The 19,877-nt window shown below is 37.6% G+C and overlaps 2 protein-coding genes across 36 annotated transcripts in view; one reads left to right on the top strand and one right to left on the bottom strand.

Moving 5' to 3' along the window:
- Positions 1 to 19,877, top strand: part of ZBTB20 (zinc finger and BTB domain containing 20) — an 812,433-nt gene that overhangs the window by 669,884 nt on the left and 122,672 nt on the right. For 2 of the 35 annotated variants that reach the window (XM_017543545.2, XM_017543543.2), the window contains exon 1: positions 18,843 to 19,236. The exons of the other annotated variants lie outside the window; for them this stretch is intronic. The gene's annotated coding sequence lies outside the window, so the exon portion shown is untranslated. Of the gene's footprint in view, positions 1 to 18,842; positions 19,237 to 19,877 lie in introns of those variants that run through there. 35 annotated transcript variants of the gene reach the window in all.
- LOC108314592 (intersectin-2-like) lies at positions 440 to 7,337 on the bottom strand. Its single transcript, XM_017543547.2, has 5 exons — positions 7,178 to 7,337; positions 5,875 to 6,038; positions 3,842 to 4,045; positions 3,630 to 3,726; positions 440 to 2,122 (listed from the first exon to the last, which is right to left on the bottom strand). Exons 2-5 carry the CDS (start codon positions 6,005 to 6,007, stop codon positions 1,876 to 1,878), a joined length of 681 nt encoding a protein of 226 aa, XP_017399036.1. The 5' UTR covers positions 6,008 to 6,038; positions 7,178 to 7,337; the 3' UTR covers positions 440 to 1,875.

The raw sequence follows: 19,877 nt of genomic DNA, 5'->3' as shown, positions 1-19,877 counted from the left end.
TACGGACTCTTAGGCTCAAGAGATCCTTCCTCGTACCTAGGACTACAAGCACATGCTATTACTCATGGGTACTTCTGTTTACTCGTTTATCTTATACAGATGTGGGTCTCACTGTGTTGCCCAGGCTGGACTGCTGGGCTCAAGCAATCCTCCTGCCACAGCCTCCCAAGTAGCTGGGACTACAGGTACATGTCACTGTGCTTAGCAAAAAGAAACTTTTTTCTGAGACAGAGTCTAGCTCTGTTGCCAGGCTGAAGTGCAGTTATGCAATCTTGGTTAACTATAACCTCCACCACCTGGGTTCAAGTGATTCTCCTGCCTCAGCCTCCCAAATGGCTGGGAGTTACAGGCACGTGCCACCAAGCCCAGCTAATTTTGTATTTTTAGTAGAGATGGGGTTTCACCATGTTGGCCAGGATGGTCTCGATCTACTGGCCTCATGATCTGCCTGTCTCAGCCTCCCAAAATGCCGGGATTACAGGTGTGAGCCACCACACCTGGCCAAAAGAAACTTTTAAAATGCAAAATGTAGGGTACAAAGAAGTTCATTTTTTCAAAGAATAGCAATTATGACTTTACATTAATCTCTAGTATAGTTCAATACCATATTTCACCGAATCTAAGATCCCACTGGCTATATCATTTTATGTAAAAGAAGCTAATAAAACCATGACACAGTGCTAAGACATCACTAATTGTAGCACACATTCTAATTTTAGAGACATTAAAATGTAAAAAAATGTCAAAAAAAAGCACTGTTTCATGTAATTTGATAAAATTACAGAAAATCTTAGTTATGTAACATGAAATACATGTAAAAATACAAAGCGCATATATAAGCTAAGAAGTATAAGTCACCCATGAACCTACCACCCATCTTAAGAACTAGATTACTAATAAATGCCTTGAATCGATCTGTGTTCCTTAACTTTATCCACATGCTTCCACAAGAGGTAACCACTACCCTGAATTTTGCATGCGTAATTCTCTTGCTTTAAAAAATAGTTAACACATAGGTATGTATCTTTAAATAAAATACTATATATTTTTGCTTGTCTAATCAATTCCAAAAGTCTTACTTCCTGTTCCCTTGCCTCTCTGTACAACTATAGACCCTAGACTCCTATTTCATACTTTCAATCTCCAAATAGGCCATGTACTTTTCCCTCTTAATTTCTTGTCACCATCAAATGCCCTCACATTCAATCTGTCCAAATCCTAACGTTTTTATGGAGCTTAAATGCTCCCTTCCTGTAAGATATCTCATCTGAACTCTTCATCTTTAATATCTCCCACTCTATGCTCCTTAGCACTTAAAGCTCTATTATTTTTAAACACTTATTTTACTCGGTCCTAAATCATAATTTCTTGCTGAGTGAAGGAGTGGGCAAGTTAGAAGGTAGGAACTCTACTTGCCTATTACCCTCTGTTTATGTCCCCTTCACTGTTCTCAATTAGTAGTTTGGATGATGTTCTAGCCTGGACTCAAATGTTTTATAGCAAACTAAAGCCAAGTTTTACAGTCACATTTGGGTTAAAGCATTGAATGGTGAGCAGTGCTCACCTGAGGTTTTATAATAGTAAGGGCAAGCAGAGAAAAAGCCGAATGCAGAGGAGGATTCTCAGGAAAAGCGAGCTGAGGCTAAGTTCCACACACTCTCCCTTGTGACCCAGGGCTCTCCATTCGCTGCAAACCGTAGAGGATGAGGTTTGATCTTCTTAAAGAACAGGTCTTTTGCCAAAAAGCTGGGGGTATATCTGAGTGCCTGACTTGAGTAAAAACTTTGAAGAAAGTAATCAAGTTGAATCGATCTTTAAATCCTATACAACTTAAGGTATTTGTATTTATCAAATGCTGGCTAAATTTTTTGGATGTTAAAATGTCAGATGAGCTACACAATATAAATTCAAATGAGAGTTCTTTAATGGAAGTCCACATAAAAGGCTCCTTTTCACGCTCTTCGGCACTGTATGCTGCTTACCTGAGAGATATCCACTCATGCTTTTGTCAAGACTATTGAATTTTTGCCGATATTTTAATCTTGAAGGCTGAGGAACTGCCCACTCTGAGGTCCCAGTCTTGGGTGAGTTCCCTGAGAGTGAAGCAGTCGAGGAAGTTGAGCTATAAAAAAATTTATTTAAAATTTTTATGTTACTAAATAAAATATATTTAATTAAACTTTGTAAGACCAAGGCATTAGGAATCTTATATACCAGGGGTCCCGAACCCCCAGGCCACAGACCTGTTAAGAACCAGGCTGGACAGGACGGGGTGAGTGGCAGGCAAGTGAGCACTACCGCCTGAGAGCTCTAGCACCTGTCCGATGAGAAGTAGCATTAGATCCTCATTGGAGTGTGAATCCTATTGTGAACAGCACATGTGAGGGACCTAGGCTGCATGCTGCCTTTGAGAGTCTAATGCCTGATGATCTGAGATGTATTAGTTTCATCCTAAAACCATCTCCCCCTTCAAGTCTGTGAAAAAACTGTCTTCCATAAAACCAGTCCCTGGAACCAAAAAGGTTGAAGACTGCTGTTTTATACTATAATGGTGACTGCTTTTGCATTTTACATTTTTTTAAATTTTAAGCAATTATCACTATTTTTAGTAAAGCAAATACCATAAGAAGCATAGAACTCCATGAAACTACCACATATAAAGAACCTACTATGTGCCAGGCCTTATAATGTACTAAGACCTTTACAAATATTCCTCCCAACAAACTTGAAAAATATTACCATCTCCATCTTTTAGGCTGGTAAACTATGGCTCACTGATGTTGAAAAAAACAAGGTCACAGAATCAGTGAGTGTTCAAGCTGGGATATGAATGTTGTTCTTCTAGGTCAAATCTAACACTCTCCGGACACTGCCCTGAAGAGTATAATAGTGATTTATATGAAGGATGATTAATGTAATGAACACTGATGCATTTGTGCTTTGTAAAATGTAAAAGATACTCAATTAGTAGAACCTGCTCAAGAAAGAAATCAACAATGTACAATGAGTATGAGACATCTTGGGAAACGTATACATTTTTTAAAGGAAAAGTACACAGTTTTGGGCAAAAAAATTGGCTAATTAAAATGTAGCAGAATATTTTTAGTTTATATGAAGTATTTTTTCAGAAATAAAATATCACAGACACTTAATAATTCTTTATTTTATGTGAGCTATAAATAGTAAATTTACCTTAAGCATTTGTACTTTGGCATTATAAAGTAAAACTCAGATAAGCTCAAAGCTTTAAAAAAAAAGATTTGTTGGCCGCGCCGCGTATGGTGGCTCACACCTGTAATCCCAGCACTTTGGGAAGCTGAGGCAGGTGGATTACGAGGTCAGAAGATCAAGACCAGCCTGGCCAAGACGGTGAAACCCCATCTATACTAAAAATAGAAAAATATAGCTGGATGTTGTGGCGGGCGCCTGTAATCCCAGCTTCTCCAGAGGCTGAGGCAGAAGAATCGTTTGAACCCGGGAGGCGGAGGTTGCAGTGAGCCAAGATTATGCCACTGCACTCCAGCCTGGGGGACAGAGCAAGACTCCATCTCAAAGAAAAAAAAAATCATTTGTTAAATAAAGACTTCTTATTGAAAGCATAACAAGTTATCAAAGTTAGGTATTCATACCTACTAGATCCTAAATCAATCAGAGACTGGGCTTTCTGTATACTAGCACCTCCAAATCCTCCCATCATCAGACTATAAGATGACCCATGAGGCAATGCTATAAAAGAAAAAAAGAAGGAAAAGTATGAAAGAAATTTTTATCTGTTCAAACATAAATATAATAGTTTCTTTCTTTACATGAAATAACGACTCATTAGAAACAAAGTACTCACTTGAAGAAGAATAAGGAATGGATAAAGGCTGAATGAGACTGGCGGTTCCATTTGGTAATGATGATGTGCTAACAGAAGGCACTAGGGGAGTGGGCATCATTAAAGGAGGAAGGTTGGTCCCTGAAGTCGCAGAAGACAATGATGTTATAGGTGCAGCTGGAGGCAATGGCTGAGGAATGGACAGATTGGGCATGCTTCCCATTCCTAAAATAAAAAGAAAACACGTCTTCCAGTGTTAAGAAATCAATTATAAAACACATACAAAAAAACAAAAAACAAACAGTTTACAGTACAGTGGGCAGACTCTATGTTTACAGAAACACCACAGAGAAATTATCCTTAAAAAATTCACTGCTTTGACCCAGCAGTGAGGGAGATAAACTACTGCTCTTAATATTAATATTCTGGTCTGTATGAACTTAGAAAACACCTAGTAAAAAGTTAAATATTCTCTCTCATCATGAATAAAACTAAGCAGCCTTTTCCAATGGAATATGAGTATCCTCAAGGAAACAATATATTACCAGATCAAACGAGGTTTTTTGTAAAGGGATAATAAACACAGTGCTACTAAGTTACTTGACTAAAACACACTCTCTCTCTCTCTCTCTCTCACACACACACACACACACACACACACACACTCCTCCCAAACAAAAAGGTTCTAAGCAGTAGATACTTTCTGAGATTCACATGTGCACATGCATTATTTGCAAAAAAGTATGTCACATATTTGACTTTTCTTGCAACATTGCTATGAATTCAAGGACAAATCTTTAAAAGGAACAAAGTGATGACTTTTATTCATTTATTAACTGCAGAATACTAACATATAAATATGGTCACACAATGATTTGGTATTTATATCAAAAGTTCACTACAACAGTGAAATAATTTTGTGGTTTGTTGTTTGAGATGGGGGTCTCACTGTGTTGCCCAGACTAGAATGAAGTGGCTATTCACAGGTGTGATCATAGCACACTACAGCCTCAAACTCCTGGATTCAAGCAATCCTACCCACAGCCTCCCAAGAGGCCAGAACTACAAGCACACACGCCCATAACCAGCTCTAGAATTCTGTGTTCTAAGATCTGTAGTGAAGGAACATGTTTTAGATACATAGACATACCTAATTGAATGTTCCATTCAAAATGAGTGCTTTTCACATATAAGAAACTGTCTAATTAAAATTAACAGAAAACATACGAACTGGTTATTACTGATGAATATGTAAACTTATTAGCCCAAAGTCTGCAACTTTTGGCCCTAAATTTAGCTGGCTAATAAACATTTTCAAAATATTCGGCCAAATGCAGTGGCTCACGCCTGCAATCCCAGCACTTTGGGAGGCTGAGGCGGGCAGATCACGAGGTCAAGAGATCGAGACCATCCTGGTCAACATGGTGAAACCCTGTCTCTACAAAAAAATACAAAAATTAGCTGAGCATGATGGTGCGCGCCTGTAGTCCCAGCTACTCTGGAGGCTGAGCCAGGAGAATTGCTTGAACCCAGGAAGCAGAGGTTGCAGTGAACCAAGCTCATGCCACTGCACTCCAGCCTGGATAAGACAGCAAGACACTGTCTCAAAAAAAAAAAAAAGAAAATTTCAACTTACATAAAATTTTAAATTACCTCCCAAATCAAACCATTTCATTTGAGCTTAAAACTACTCAAATTTTTTTCTATATTACTCATATATAGAGAGAGAGGAAATTAAGAATAGTATTTGGTATTGGCTATACCTAGGGAGACCATATAATTTATCACCCAACTATGAGTTGTTAAAGGAGACATTAACTGGATCAGATGCCAGGAAAAAAGGCATAATAAACCAGAAGTGTCCCTAGAAAATCCGAACACATGGACACTCTACCTGTGACAGTGAATTTAATATTTATTATCTCTAACATGAAAATTAACTTGCAATCTGGGGATTGTCATTTTGTGCTAACAAATCTTTTTCTAATATGCAAATATGCCTAGGGATAAAGTTTAAGTAGCAAATATGGGTATTTACGTTAATATATACATACCAAAACGAGCAGAAATTAATGGAGAAAACAAAGGGGGTTGCTTCATAATAGGAGGGAGAACCACAGGCAACTGCTGGCCTTGAAGCTTCAGTTTGATGAGTTTCATAGCTATGGAGAACTCTTGCTGATCCATCTTCCCATCCTTGTTTAGGTCTGATAAAGTCCTAAAGCAGCATGAGGTAGGTAAATTGGTATGTGGGGTAGTGGTGGGAAAACTAATGTTATTTTGGGGGTTGATGAAGTAAAAACAATGATATAGCATTCATGTGTACATCATTACTAAATTTAAAACATATATATATCTAAAATATATATAACATAATATGTAAAATGTATCTAATAACAAAAAGATAAAACCTACACACTAAGAAATACTGACCAGAGATAACAACTAATAAAACACTACCTATCTATATAGAATCTAGAGACCTTTGGACTGAATTCCACCAGTTTAGTAGAAAAAATTCAGGAGTATAATACTTCTAAATTTAATTTATTCATTTGTCCAAATATTTATTGAATACTTGCTATGTGCTTCATACTCTGTCAGGCAGAATATTCCAAGTGGAAAGATGGGGTCAGGGTTGTTACTTACTGTAAATGTTTTTAAAAAAAAAACAAATATTACAGAGAATAGTTTCTTTAAAGAAGGAGCAGGGGAAGGGAGGAGTGATTTGAGCTTTATAGATTATGAAATAAATGAAACCACAAAACAACAGAAAGAGGATTTTTAGATTCTGCCAAATTATAAGGAAATTTTTCTCAGTGATAATGTAAATATCTTTCCTTAGAAATTCTAATGAAATCAGAAATTTGTCCTAGAGAACTAAACCCAAATTATTTTCACTCATTTGCTCAATAAAATTTATTTTCCAAAAAACTGAAGAAATACTTTTCTTTAAGAGACACAGTCTCATTCTGTCATCTAGGCTGGAGTGAAGTGACACAATCATAGTTCACCGCAGCACTGAATTCCTGGGCTCAAGTGATCCTTCCATCGTGGCCTCCCTGAGTAGCTGGGGCTAGAGGTGTGGGCCACCATACCTGGCTAATTTTTTTTCAATTTTTTGTAGAGACAGGGTTCTTACTATGTTGCCCAGGCTAGTCTCAAACTCCTGGCCTCAAGCAATCCTCCTGCCTCAGACTTCCAAAGTGCTGGGATTATGGTGAGCCATCGTGCCTGGCAGAAATAGTCTTAATAACCAACAGAATGTAACTGAAAACAATTTTATGTTAACACTATATTATAAAAAACAACATATTATCAGAAAATTAGGTTCATCTATAAAAGAAAACACTTTACCATATTTCAGCTAAAACAGGGGCCGGCAGACCTGATTGTAAGAAAAAATTACGTGCTTGATCACCTGAAAGTAATAAAAACAAAACCCAAGCAGCACATTAGTAAATGAAATTATTCCAATGCTTCTGAATAACAATAATGGATATATGCTAATGATTTATTATAATTTTAATACCAATCACTAAATGAAAGAGAAATACAAATATAAAATTACTTACATTACTTTAATAAGACATAATTTTTTTAAAAAAAAAAAGATGGGGTTTCTCCATGATGGCCAGGCTGGTCTTGAACTCCTGACCTCAGGTGATCCACCCACCTCGGCCTCCCGAAGGGCTAGGATTACAGGCATGAGCCACCACGCCCAGCAAGACAGATAATTTTAAAACAAAAGTCACAAATGCACTTCTACTGTATATTAATCAGTGACAAAAGATTACATTATTCATCATAGTTTTTTCACAATTGGGGTCTTCCTTAAAAATATTTGCACTTAGTAAAATTTATATTTAAAAACATTAATCCCTAAAAGAGTTCAATGTAAAAAGTACCAGGTGTTAGGAGAGACAGTCCTCCATGAGTTTCTTCACACTCCTATGTGTCCTGCTGTGTATGCCAATAATGTAAGGCCCTAATTGCTCCCTGCCTGGGTCATTTCTCAGAGTTGGGTTTGTAATAAGCGATCTTGTTTGTTTGTTTCTGTGCTTTTTTTTTTTGAGACAGAATCTTACTCTGTCACCCAGACTGGAGTCCAATGGTGTAATCTCAGCTCACTGCAACCTCCAGTTCCTGGGTTCAAGCGATTCTCCTGCCTCAGCTTCCTGAGTAGGTGGGATTACAGGTGCCCGCCACCATGCCTGGCTAACTTTTATATTTTTAGTAGAGACGGGGTTTCACCATGTTGGCCAGGCTGGTCTCTAACTCCTGACTTCAGGTGATCTGCCTGCTTTGGCCTCCCAAAGTGCTGGGTTTACAGGCGTGAGCCACTGTACCTGTCCCCTATTCTTTTCCTGAATTATACATTTGTTTTCTTGACAAATTAGATTTCAGACTTTTGTTCTGGACCGAACGTAGAAGAAACAGGCGGTACTGTTTCCGAAAAATGGTGTCAGTACAAGCTAATGATTTCAAATTATTAATAATTTAATACAGTAGTGAAATGTTAAAATATGTACGAATTAATATGCACCAAGCCTAATAAAGAACAAACACTCACCAAACTGTAGCTAAATCCTTAATCTAGAACAAACTTACCAGTCAGACCAGGTTTTATAAAAAATAAAATATATTCTACCTATGGAAACAATTAATTATACTACAGATTTTACAACTGGACTTTTTTTTATGTACAAGAATTTAGGTTTTTACCTAGAAACAAAACAGTCCTTTCCACTTAGTTCTATTTGAAAGGAGTGTGTGGGGCTTGGTGGAAAAGGAAAAATGAAGGAGAAAAAACAGTCTTGAAAACATCTACAAACTCCTAGATATTTAGAGCTGAAAGAAAAAGAACCTTGTAATGTACTTTCTCGCATTTAGTCCTGTTATTGTAGTGCTGTAATGTGGCACTTAATGCTCTAGGGGACCTAGAGCAAGTGTTACAAATGCAACCAAAAGTCTCATGAAAATGAGCTTCTTAACAGTGCATGAGCTGGTCTGCAATGGCCTCAGGAAATCCCCCCAGCTATTCACGTCCTTTTTATCCACTACATTCTCTGACTCAAAGGGAAACCTCACTTCACCTCCTTGACCAGAATTGAGCAGACATTGATTTGGCTACCTAGAGCTTTATTTATTCATTTATTAGTCTTCGTCATTTGTATTCCACTAGAACAAAAGAATATATCTTTTCTTTGCATTAATCTAAGTTAAAGGATATGCAATTGTGTTTGTGGGATAGTGCATATTTATGTTTATGTAATTTTATGGGTAGCTTGCTTTAATTTAAAATATTTTCTGTCAAAACCATAGTGCATAGAGCCTCACCATCACTATCATTGTGCAGAATGACTCTACTTGTCAAATTTGCTGAATTCCTAAAATTGTTGCACGTAAACTGCACCTTTTAAAAGAGAATCATGTTTTTCTATTCACTTCTATAATTAGAATAAGTGTCACACAGGAAAAATAAGTGGCCCAATACATATTTTTTTAAAAAAAAATTACGAATTACAACTTTCACCTCAGTAATAATGATGTATTTATCTATGGACACTTTATGTGCATAAATTACCCCCCCAAGAAAAGCCAATAAAAAGTGAAGCTAATTAAACAGCAGATAGTTTGAAAGCAAATGCTACTTGTAAACCACTGTACTGAAGGTAGCGAGAAATTTGGAGACGTGTAAATCAGTACTTGTCCTCAGGGAGCATATATTCTAGTTAAGGATGCACAGCAGAAAAGGTGGAATTGTATACACAATTAAAGATTCAAATAGCAGTTCAATATATTCAGAAGTATTCTTTGCACAATTACATTAATGATTTATATTGACATTGTACCACATAGTTAATTTCTTTTCCTTTTTTGAGGACTTACTGAGTACCACATACTATGGCAACTATCTAAATACCAACCATGCATTATGAGCTCTTCACCTGAATTCAACTTAGGTGAAATTCAGTTTTGTTTAAACAAAGTTTGGGCAATTCAAGCAACAACACTTTGTTTTGTGGTAGACTATATGTTCCTGTTCTTTTAAATGTTGATGCGCAGTAGCTTTGCTACAAATTTTCTTCAGTAATGCTTGTTGAACTAATGGACATTTCTAAGTAGATTTTTGATATTAAGCAATCAAGAAACAGCCTTTGAAGATATTTTCATGCCCTCAATACCAGCTTTGGATGCTATGTTTTCTTCAGTTTTATAATACTGAATTTGTTCTTACTTAGGGAATATGTTCAAAGTTGAGTTGACCAGAATGGAAACATTGTAAATTCTGCAGCAGTGTCTATTTCATGTATAACTAATCATGATCAAAATAAAGATCCTATAGGGACTTAAAGGAATTAACATCCTTAGTCACCACCTTAGTTGTAACCTGACAAAAGGGATTAATGTAAGTTCAGGGGGAAATCTTGGAGGCATATAAAACTTAGATGTCTAAAAATATGCAAGGTACCATACCCAATATAACTGTATGTATCTTTACCCTCCTGCTAAAGAGTAAATAACAACATCAATAACACCAACCAAATGAGATTCTTAGTTTACAAAGCATTTTGGATACATCATCCATTTTGATCTTCAGAACAATTTGTAAGATTGGTAAAGCACATATTATTCATGTTTTACAAATGAAAAGTCTATGAAATTTGAAAGGACAGATGACTTGCTTAAGGACACAGAGCTCTTAAAAGGTGCAGCTGCTTCTCTTGATGCACCAGTGTGACTGGCTCAGAGGAAACAACCACCCAAACGGAATCTTTGCCACACAACTGTCCTGCAAGGCACAGAGGGGTTGCCGAAATGTTATGTGCAGACATTAGTCTTCAGAGGAAAGACTAGCCCTCAGGCCAAAAGGCATACATCACCATGATTTCATGAAAGAAGGAAAGGAGATGTTTTGCTGTCTTTTATGAGGTGTTTTTCCCCACTTATATAGAGCTGTTGGGAAATACTGCAAATTTTCATTACTCAGAGATTGGATAAAATTCTGATGATTTGCCACAAAAATCATAATTGTGTCTAATCTGGTTGCATCTGAGTTCTTTTCAACCTACTAAGAGTTTGGACTTGAACATGTAAAAATATCTCAATCCTGATCAGAAGTGTCCTTTCTGCCTACCAGGATTTATGTCTTTTCTATTGAAAAAATATACGGCCATCATCAGTTGTTGAGTGAGCTCTCTGAAGCTTCTTGCTTATTTGAGAATATGGTTTGGAAATGAAAGAGATCATGGGCCACTTTACTAAAACTGAGTATCATTGGAAATTGATAAAGAATTACAGTTCTGAATCCCATAAGCCATAGACTTTCACTGGCATACAGAGTTCAAAACTGTCAGTAAATTCTGCTACCTGATAAACAGAAAGTAGACTTTCAAATCAAGAAATGTGTCACTTGGTTCTGGAGACTAATAATGCCAGCATATCCTCCACTCAGTATCACACCTTTTAAACATCTATAGACTTCTAGCCTTCATTTGGCTTGAATTGGACATCTGGATCTTCTTGAACTGTTTTTCAGTATTACTACCTGGGAGCCCTAGTTAATATGAAATATTAAGACAATATCACCAACAATGTGGTCCCAGGATACTTGCAATCCAAATTGATGTTTCTTCTATAATAATAACCCTGGGGTTGTAAAGTGTTTTCATATACATGATCTTGTTAAGTCCCACATTAACTTTTCACATAGAGCAATTTGTTATTATTATTTATTATTATTATTTCCATTTTACAGATGAGGAGACAAATAGACTAAGAACATAATCTAAAGCCACATAGCTGGCAAATGACAGAGTGACCATGACACCTAGATTAGCAGGTTATCTCATTCAGAGTCCCACATGTTTTTTCATTAGCCTTGATGAACCTCACAGATTTGTCCTATGACAGTTTTTCTCAGTTAGACTTTAGAATTACCTAAAGGGCTTGTTAAAATATACACACTCAGACATCCACGTCTGAGCATCTGATTCAGTAGGTCTAGAATAAAACACAAGAAGTTATGTTTCTAACAAGTTTCTAGGCAATGCTGGTGCTGCTGGCCCAAGGACCACTCCTTTAGGAGCACTATTCTGTAGAATGTATGCAGTAACTGAATCGCAATGACACATTAAGGCAAAAGAGTCATTAGAATAAAGTATGAATAGGGGCTGGGCGCAATGGGTCATACCTGTAATTCCAGCACTTTGGAAGGCCCAGGTGGGAAGATCATTTGAGGCCAGGAGTTTGAGACAAGCCTGAGCAACACAGCAAAACTTCATCTCTACAAAAATTTCAAAATTAGCCTGGCACGGTGGCACACCCCTGTGGTCCCACCCAGCTACTGGGGACGCTGAGGTGGGAGGATCCCTTGAGCCTAGGTGGTTGAGGTTGCAGTGAGCTGTGAACACCACACACACCATACCACTGCACTCTAGACTCGGTGACAGAGCAAGACCCTGTCTCAAAAAAAAAAAAAAAAAATTGCATAGGCTGCCACATGCTTTTTTTTCTGACCTCTGTTAAGACAGCTTAGAAAAAATGTGGAGTGAGGGGCTAGCAAGAGAGCATTCACTTCTGAATGAGTTCAGGTCTTCTGGCACTCAAGAAATGGACACTGAAACCGTCTCTTTGCTTCTAACTAGAACTCCTGTTGTAGATTAACTTGGAGATACAATTGCCAAACCACCAGTGAAGAGTTACTATAAGACAGGGCATGGGCAAATGTGATTAGATGGATCTGCAGCCAACTGATCAATTAACCAACAATCATTAGATGGATTGTTTTATGTCAACTTAGAAGGAAGCTCTTAGTGTCAGGAGGAAAAGACCCTCTTGACTTATCCTAGTCAATATTTTTCTGAAGACTGGTAAGGGTTCTTGTATCACAAACTCAGTTTGAACCAGTAAGGTAATATATCTGCTAAAATAATTTTTTTAAAGAGCTAAGAAATATTTCAACTGTGTTGAAAGATTATGTCCAGATCAAGGTAGCTGATGGTCCCTGTGTTAATTTCCTGTGGCTGTTATAACAAATTACCACAAGCTTGGTGGTTTAAAACAATGCAAATGTATTCTCTTACAGTTCTGAAACCAGAAGTCTCAAATCAGTTTCACTGTACTAAAGTAAAGGTGTTAGTAGGGCCAGTTCCTTTTAGAGGCTATAAAGGAGAATCCGTTTCTTTGCCTTTTCTATCTTTTAGAGGACCCTGCACTCCATGGTGCATGACCCCTTCTTCAAATAACTCTAACCTCTTGTTTCTGTCATCACATCTCCTGCTACTAACTCTGATCCTCCTGCCTCTCTCTTTTAAAACCCTGCTACAATCAGATTCAAACCAAATAAGACTTCACTGAGACATATTATAAATAAACTGTCAAAAAAAAAAGCGAAGACAAANAAGAACCTTTGTGATTACAGTTAGAGTCCACCTGGAATATCCAGGATAATCTCCTCATTTTAATAGCCTTAATTTAATCATGTTTGCAAGACCCCTTTGCTATGTAAGGTAACATTCAAAGGTTCTCGGGATTAGGATATGCATATCTTTTGGGGGGCCATTTTTCAGTCTACTATAGTTCCTTTGTGGTGTGTTTATCAGACTACATTAGGAATATTTTACCCCTTTCTCAGCCCCAGAATTTAAGAGTTCCTTCACTAAAATACGTCCAAAAGAGAGGAGATTTGGATTCAAGAGTATAAAAGTCATCATGCAAAGTATAAATAAGAAGAGTGTGGAACCAGGGACAGAGACTGGGTTCCAGAACTAGTTTGCTTCTACCAAGTTTTTTCACCTTAAGCTTGTCAGATAAAATATCTCTGCCATTCAGCTCTTCTCTGTAAACTGAGAGAACCAGAGAATTTCCTAAATACCTTCTGCTTCTATAAAATCTGTCAGGCTGTTCCTAAATGGCATTTAAAAACCAAGTGCTAGTGCTTACTATCACTAATATTCAGGATAAATCTTGTCCACTTTTCTTTTGAATTCAAAATTCACTTAAATTATCAATTTAGAACATGTTTTTCAAGTACTTCTTGCTATAAAAATAGTGGCAATACTATGAAAATAACCAAAACAAGTGCTTTTCACTAGCTCATTTTTAAATACTATACCCTGAAATATTATTTCTTGAACATCAAATTACTAATCTTAGGATAAGTATGCCCCCTTTACATGTTGGAAACTTGGCACACAAAGAGAAAAATTTGTATTTACATATGAAGAACAAAGAGAATTAAAATTTGTTGCTTCCAGCTTTTCTGGGATATCATCTACCACCATGGCAGGGGTGATACTGGACAATACATTAAATATACCAAGTAGAATGGAAAGACCTTGTCCTGGAAGAGCTCAGTTTAAAGGAATGAGTAGCAAACCAGAGGACAGTCACTGAAAGACTGCTATCATTATTACAGGGGTTAAAAAGATGGGAAAGGGCTGTTTTATATGTTTATGTGGCTTGTTCTCAGATAAGAGCATGGGACTTGACCATTTCTCAAAAGGAAATATGGACTAGTTTGATACAAATCTCTCTTTAGCATGAGGGTCATCTTAGGAATACTGATTTTAAATGCTATTTTACAGAGGGCCACAAAAAATAATTTGGAGAAAGTTTATAAGAAGGAAGGCTTTGAGAGCTGAACCAGAAAAGGTGCTTGAAAGTAAATCAAATTATGACATACATTGAATTATGGCATTTATTATTACGTGCAGAGTATGCATGGAATTTTGAACTAAAAGCTGAAGAAACAAATATCTGGAAACCCTCATGCATACTAAATAAATTAACCCTTTATTCTCTTATTTTCTGTACTCCCTATATTTGAAGACTTATTCATACAGGTGTACACTAAAAAGGCCTAATATATTATGCTCTACCATGGATGCATTTATCTATTTGTGCACATGATTAAACATAGTCATCTGGGAATGTTACTTTAGTATCATGTAGACACAGTATTTCAAAGGCCAAGAATTCTTTGGAAAAAGGAGAAGAGGCTGTATCTCTTTATGACTGTCAAACTTTCCTAAGCTTAATAAATTAAGGTCTGTTGTCTTTTTCTTCTATAATTTGAAGATTAGTCTAGTAATTTGTTTAGAGATCTAAAAAAAAAAAAAAAAAAAAAAAAAAAAAAAAAAAAAAAAAAAAAAAAAAAAAAAAAAAAAAAAAAAAAAAAAAAAAAAAACCTGCCAAATAAGTCAAGGCTAATGACGGGGTTAATAATTCATTGAAAACCCCTAAGTTCAGTATATGCTCTACCACTCAGGACTTAGTCTCATTTTCTACTCCAAAATATCAGAGTTTTCACTGGTATTTTTTTAATCCTGGAAACTATATAATATAAGAAAATCAGCTTATCATGAGCAGGTCATCAGCTCTGGAAATATCTGCCCATGAGAAAAAAAATGTGATTGGAATTCTGTCACCAAGGAAATGGTTTAAAAATCTGTTTATTTCATTGCCAAACAAAAAGCTTCAACTAGTTATCTTTATTTTGCAATGACTTTAATTCTTTTACCCATTCATTTATTACAGGGCTTCTATACACTGATCATTTAGGAAAAAAAAAAAAGCACCTGAATGATTATGCAAACCTTAAATATAACTATATGTTTATGTGTGTTCATATGCTTTTTTAAAGAGCACATTTGTGACAGGAAGTAAAGAATGGCATAGTCGGGGGAGAATTAAAGAGACACGATGTAATTATCCGAACTGGAATTAAGCCAATTAATAACCCTTGTGCTAACACTACCCTCAAAGTGCTGAAAATGCCGTCAGATATTTAAATGCCCTGGGTGATCATGGTCAGCAATCTTCCCTGCATCCATTTTCAACACTATGCAGGGACATGGCTCACCCTGCTTTCTGACAAAGGACTACACCTGAAGTGAGCTACAGAAGTACAGATTCTATCATTCAAAAACAAGATTCTCTCAAGTGATTGTGCACAGATTTTTACTTATCTCCAATGAAATAAAACTTCTAGTGTCTTTTTCATTTTCTCATTAATTTAATACATATTGACTGAATACCTACTGTGTGCCAGTATGGTACAATGCTGACAATGCAGGCTTTAAAGTCAGATTGCCTGGATTTAATTCCCAGCTCCTCACTTACTAGGTGCATAATCTTGAGCAAGTTATATAATCTTTCTATACCTCAGTTTTCTTTTCTATGAAATAGGGATATTGGTAGTACCTCATTCATAGGGTTCTTGTGATGCTAAAGTATGATTTTAAAATATAAAGCGCTTAGCAGAGTGCTTAGGACAAACCAATTACTCAGTAATATGTTTGTCATCATTATTATTAAAAGCCAGGAAATATAGTAAAATCTGGGAACAAAGAAATAATACAACCTCAAATGACCTAACATCCTTAAAGTTTAGATTTTAGGAATTTAGTTCTAAACTTTATAATCTCTACTGCCAATCCTGTCTAGTAGAGGTCTGTATATTACATCCTTGCTTTACTATATGTTTTCATGCCTTGAGCCTGCATGCTTTGAATATAACACATTCAGCACAACCATAATATACAGTTTTGTTTACACCCTCAAGATATGCCTTCCTCCATAATAACTACTGTGTAATGACTAGCTGTGTACTTTATATATGTTTGCTCATGTCATCCTTAAGACAACCCTATGGGACCAATATCATCACCTTTTACAGAAAGGAAAACTGAGGCTCTCAGAGTGGCTATGACTTTGGCAGTGTTATATATAAATATGTGTTTGCTCCAAAGTTCTTGTTCTTTTTACTCAGTTCACCAACACACATTTACTAAGCATTCTACTGCTTTCTTCTGGGCTCTTGTCTGTCAGGTACTTTGGGGCTTGCCAAAGGATCTGCCATTGTCAAAATCACTGATTTCTTCCCCCTTTCCAAATTGATTGACTGTAGATCATGTGTTTTAGGCATGGCATAGCAGCCATTGTTAAAGAGGTTGGAGTGCAAATAAACTAAATTACTCTGGCTATGACTTCTGTCAGATTATTTGTCTTTGAGTGGGCTCCCAGGTGCCTGACTTTTCTTTCGGTTTTCTTCTTTCTCCCTAAGTAGCAACGTTGTTGCTGAAGCATGACTGAAAGATAGTTTTCGCTTTCATACACACTCTGTTTCTTGTTTTAGGGCAAGAAACTTAATCTCTCCGGTAATATCTGATGGCACTCTTCTCTTCATAAGCACCTCTCACCATTTAAAAAATAGACCCTCAACTACCCATTGTCAAAAGGGAATCCTTACTGAATATGATCATAGTATCCCCAAAAAGACACTATCACATTTGTGGACAGAAAATATAGTTCCCCCTTTCTATTTTAGTAGCTCATTTTCAATTGAAATATATTGGAAAAGTTGCATATGCCTAATCATTCGGGTAGAAAATCTTATCAGTGCCTTAAAACTACATTGTATGCTGAAAGACTCAATCTCTTTCACCCACAATGTGCCTATATTTTAGAAATGAGGTGTATGAGAAAAACCACATCTTCTCACATGGTGATATATAGCAGATGATGTTCATAGAGCGAATTGTAAACTCAGGGTGAGGTCTTTGTAGATCAATCCACTAGCCTTCATTAGCTTGAAAATGTGACACAAGTTATATCTTGCTGAGATGAAGTCTCTACAATGTTATATTTTTCTGATATTCCCCAAGAATGTATTAAAGACTTAAATCCCTTATTCCTAGCATTCAAAATGGACTCTCTCTCTCTCTCACTCTCTCTCACTCTCTCTCTCTCTATATATATGCATGTATATACATACACACACACATATATATAAAATAGAAATATATTTATATATGTAATTATATTTCCATTTGGCTGTTTAAACATTTTGGAAAATTGTAGGTTTGTGCACTAACTGTATAGGTGGAGGAACCTTCTTATTTGGGAGGCAAGGGTGATTTTCATACCTGTTGGGCCAGATCTTCAAAGAATATTCTAGGTTAGCCGGTGCGATGGAAAGAGCACTGGCCTGGTGGGCTGCCAGAATCCTGGTTTCTAGTGTGGACTCTGGGCCTCAGTTTCCTCATCTGCTAAATTGGGAGTTGGAGAGATTGATCTCTGGGGCTTATTCTAGCTCTGTATTCTATGGGTCTGCAAATCGCCTTCAGTGTCTGCCGTAGTCTGCCTTGCCAGCTCTGTTTGTCACAAAGATTAATCCATTTTAACTGTACCTTGGAGTGCACCCGGGAGAGAAGGGTGGATGGATTGTTTTGCACCTTATATTGCATCAGAACTTTTGCCTTTTTAGATGAGATCGTGCCGTGCCTAAAATCTGTCTGCCTATCTGCCCACTGACTTTGTCTGTGCTGATCTCTTGCCACAGTGCCTCTTCTTCCAGCATCCATCTCCCTCCAGGATCTAGATTCGGCATCCGACTGTACCTGTCTTGTTCTCTGCAGCATCTGTCTGCTACACTCCTAGACCATCGTTAATAAACTTTCACACATTACACGAAAACCCCTAATATGTTGACACCTGCACATAAATATCTATGGTTCATAAAACTAGGGGAGAAAACTCCATTTTTTAAAGACCTCTGTCTAATGCCATTTGTATTTGCACTTTTTGTTTAGTTGTAAGTTTTAATAGTTCCCCCTTTGAGGATTTGTCAGTACGAGCAGTATTGCTTATCAGAACACACCAACAGTCTTTTTGTAATATTCGCTTTTCCCCTTTGGTTCAGCCGAGCCTGCTGACAGATCATTCAAATTCAATTGTTTTATGTCTAAGCCGAACAGCTAATTAAAGTAGGGATGATTAACCTGACTGGCAGTGCCGCTCTCCCTCTCGCGCTCTCTCTCCCTCTCCTTTTCTCTCTCTCTCCCTCCTGTTCCAATCAGTCTTTTTCTCACACACTCTCTCTCTCCGTCTCTCCTCTCTCTCCCTCTCTCTCTCTCTCTCTCCTTCTCTCTCTCTCTCTTTCCCCTCTCTCTTCCTCTCTCTCAGTCTCTCCCTCCCTCGGTTGGTCTCTCTCTCTCTCTCTCTCTCTCTCTCTCTGTCTCTTGCTCTACTGTTTTTTTTTTTCCCTCTCTCTCTCTCCTAAACGTGGTCTGCTTGCTGATGGCAGAATGGCACTCGGAGATTTGTGCATTGTGTCTGGTTTCCTACGGGCAGGCTGACCCAGTGCCTCCAGGGACTTATCAATAGACCACTCAGAAGAGACACAGACAGGAGAGAGGAGGAGGGGTGGGGGGAGAGAGAGAGAATCAATATCAAGAATAGAAGGAGCTCCGAAGCCATTTTTTTTTTAAAGAAGTATCGGGACTTGGGAGAGGGTGACAAAGAAGGTTTTTCAAAGAGGCAGTGGAGGAGGTTCTAATAAATTTGGAAGGAAACAGTTCCCTGTCTTGGGAAAAGGAGAACTCCTGACTGATTAGCATTCACACCAGGTATGAGATGTTCGCTACCCCTTATCACTGTGTCGCAACCGAGATGGAAAAGCCTTTTTTTTTTAGGAGACCGAGGGAGCATGTATTTTGCTGTGTTTGTTGTTGGGGGGTAAGAGGGGCGGCGTGAGAAGCTGTGGGCATTTGTGTATGAGAACAGAAAGAATGGAAGCAGTACAACGGGGGGTGGGAAAGAGTATGGAGTATGTTACTGTCTTCCCTGTCTTTGTGCACCCCTGGGGGGTTACCCAAGTTCATTTCTAGCAGGTGGATTTAGACGGGAGTTACTTAACGCTTGACCGCCAGTTTTGAAAAAAAAAAAAAAAGAAAAAGAAAAAAACGCTGCTTCCTATGTCTATTAAAGGAAGCTCCAATTTCTCTCTCTCTCTTTCTCTCTCTGTCTCTCTCTCTCTCTCTCTCCCCCTTCTCTTTTCCTCTCTCTTCCTCTCTCTCTTCCTCTCTCTCTGCCCCCCCATCCCTCTTCCCCTCTCTCCCTCTCCCTCTCTCTTCTTTTTTTCCTCTTCTAACCAGACAGCGGGAGGGTTTCTGGCTTCCAGCCAGCCCAAAAGCCTCTAAGTGTTTTGCACTTGTTTCAGGGAGTAGCTGCCCGGGGATTTTTCAGCATTTTCACTAGAGAACAAAGA

The sequence above is a fragment of the Cebus imitator genome, unplaced genomic scaffold (genome assembly GCF_001604975.1).
Source record: "Cebus imitator isolate Cc_AM_T3 unplaced genomic scaffold, Cebus_imitator-1.0 Scaffold157, whole genome shotgun sequence".
Lineage (NCBI taxonomy): Eukaryota > Metazoa > Chordata > Mammalia > Primates > Cebidae > Cebus > Cebus imitator.
The sequence above is the reverse complement of the archived record's forward strand: the minus strand, read 5'-3'. Positions and strand labels throughout refer to the sequence as shown.

Bases quoted from the DNA above. Each gene is read 5' to 3' on its own strand.
- LOC108314592 (XM_017543547.2), bottom strand. From the start codon at position 6,007: ATGGATCAGCAAGAGTTCTCCATAGCTATGAAACTCATCAAACTGAAG. The intron at 4,046-5,874 runs GTATGTATATAT...TTTTTATTTTAG, and splicing joins ATTAATTTCTGCTCGTTTTG to GAATGGGAAGCATGCCCAAT. The intron at 3,727-3,841 runs GTGAGTACTTTG...TTTCTTTTATAG, and splicing joins CATTCCTTATTCTTCTTCAA to CATTGCCTCATGGGTCATCT.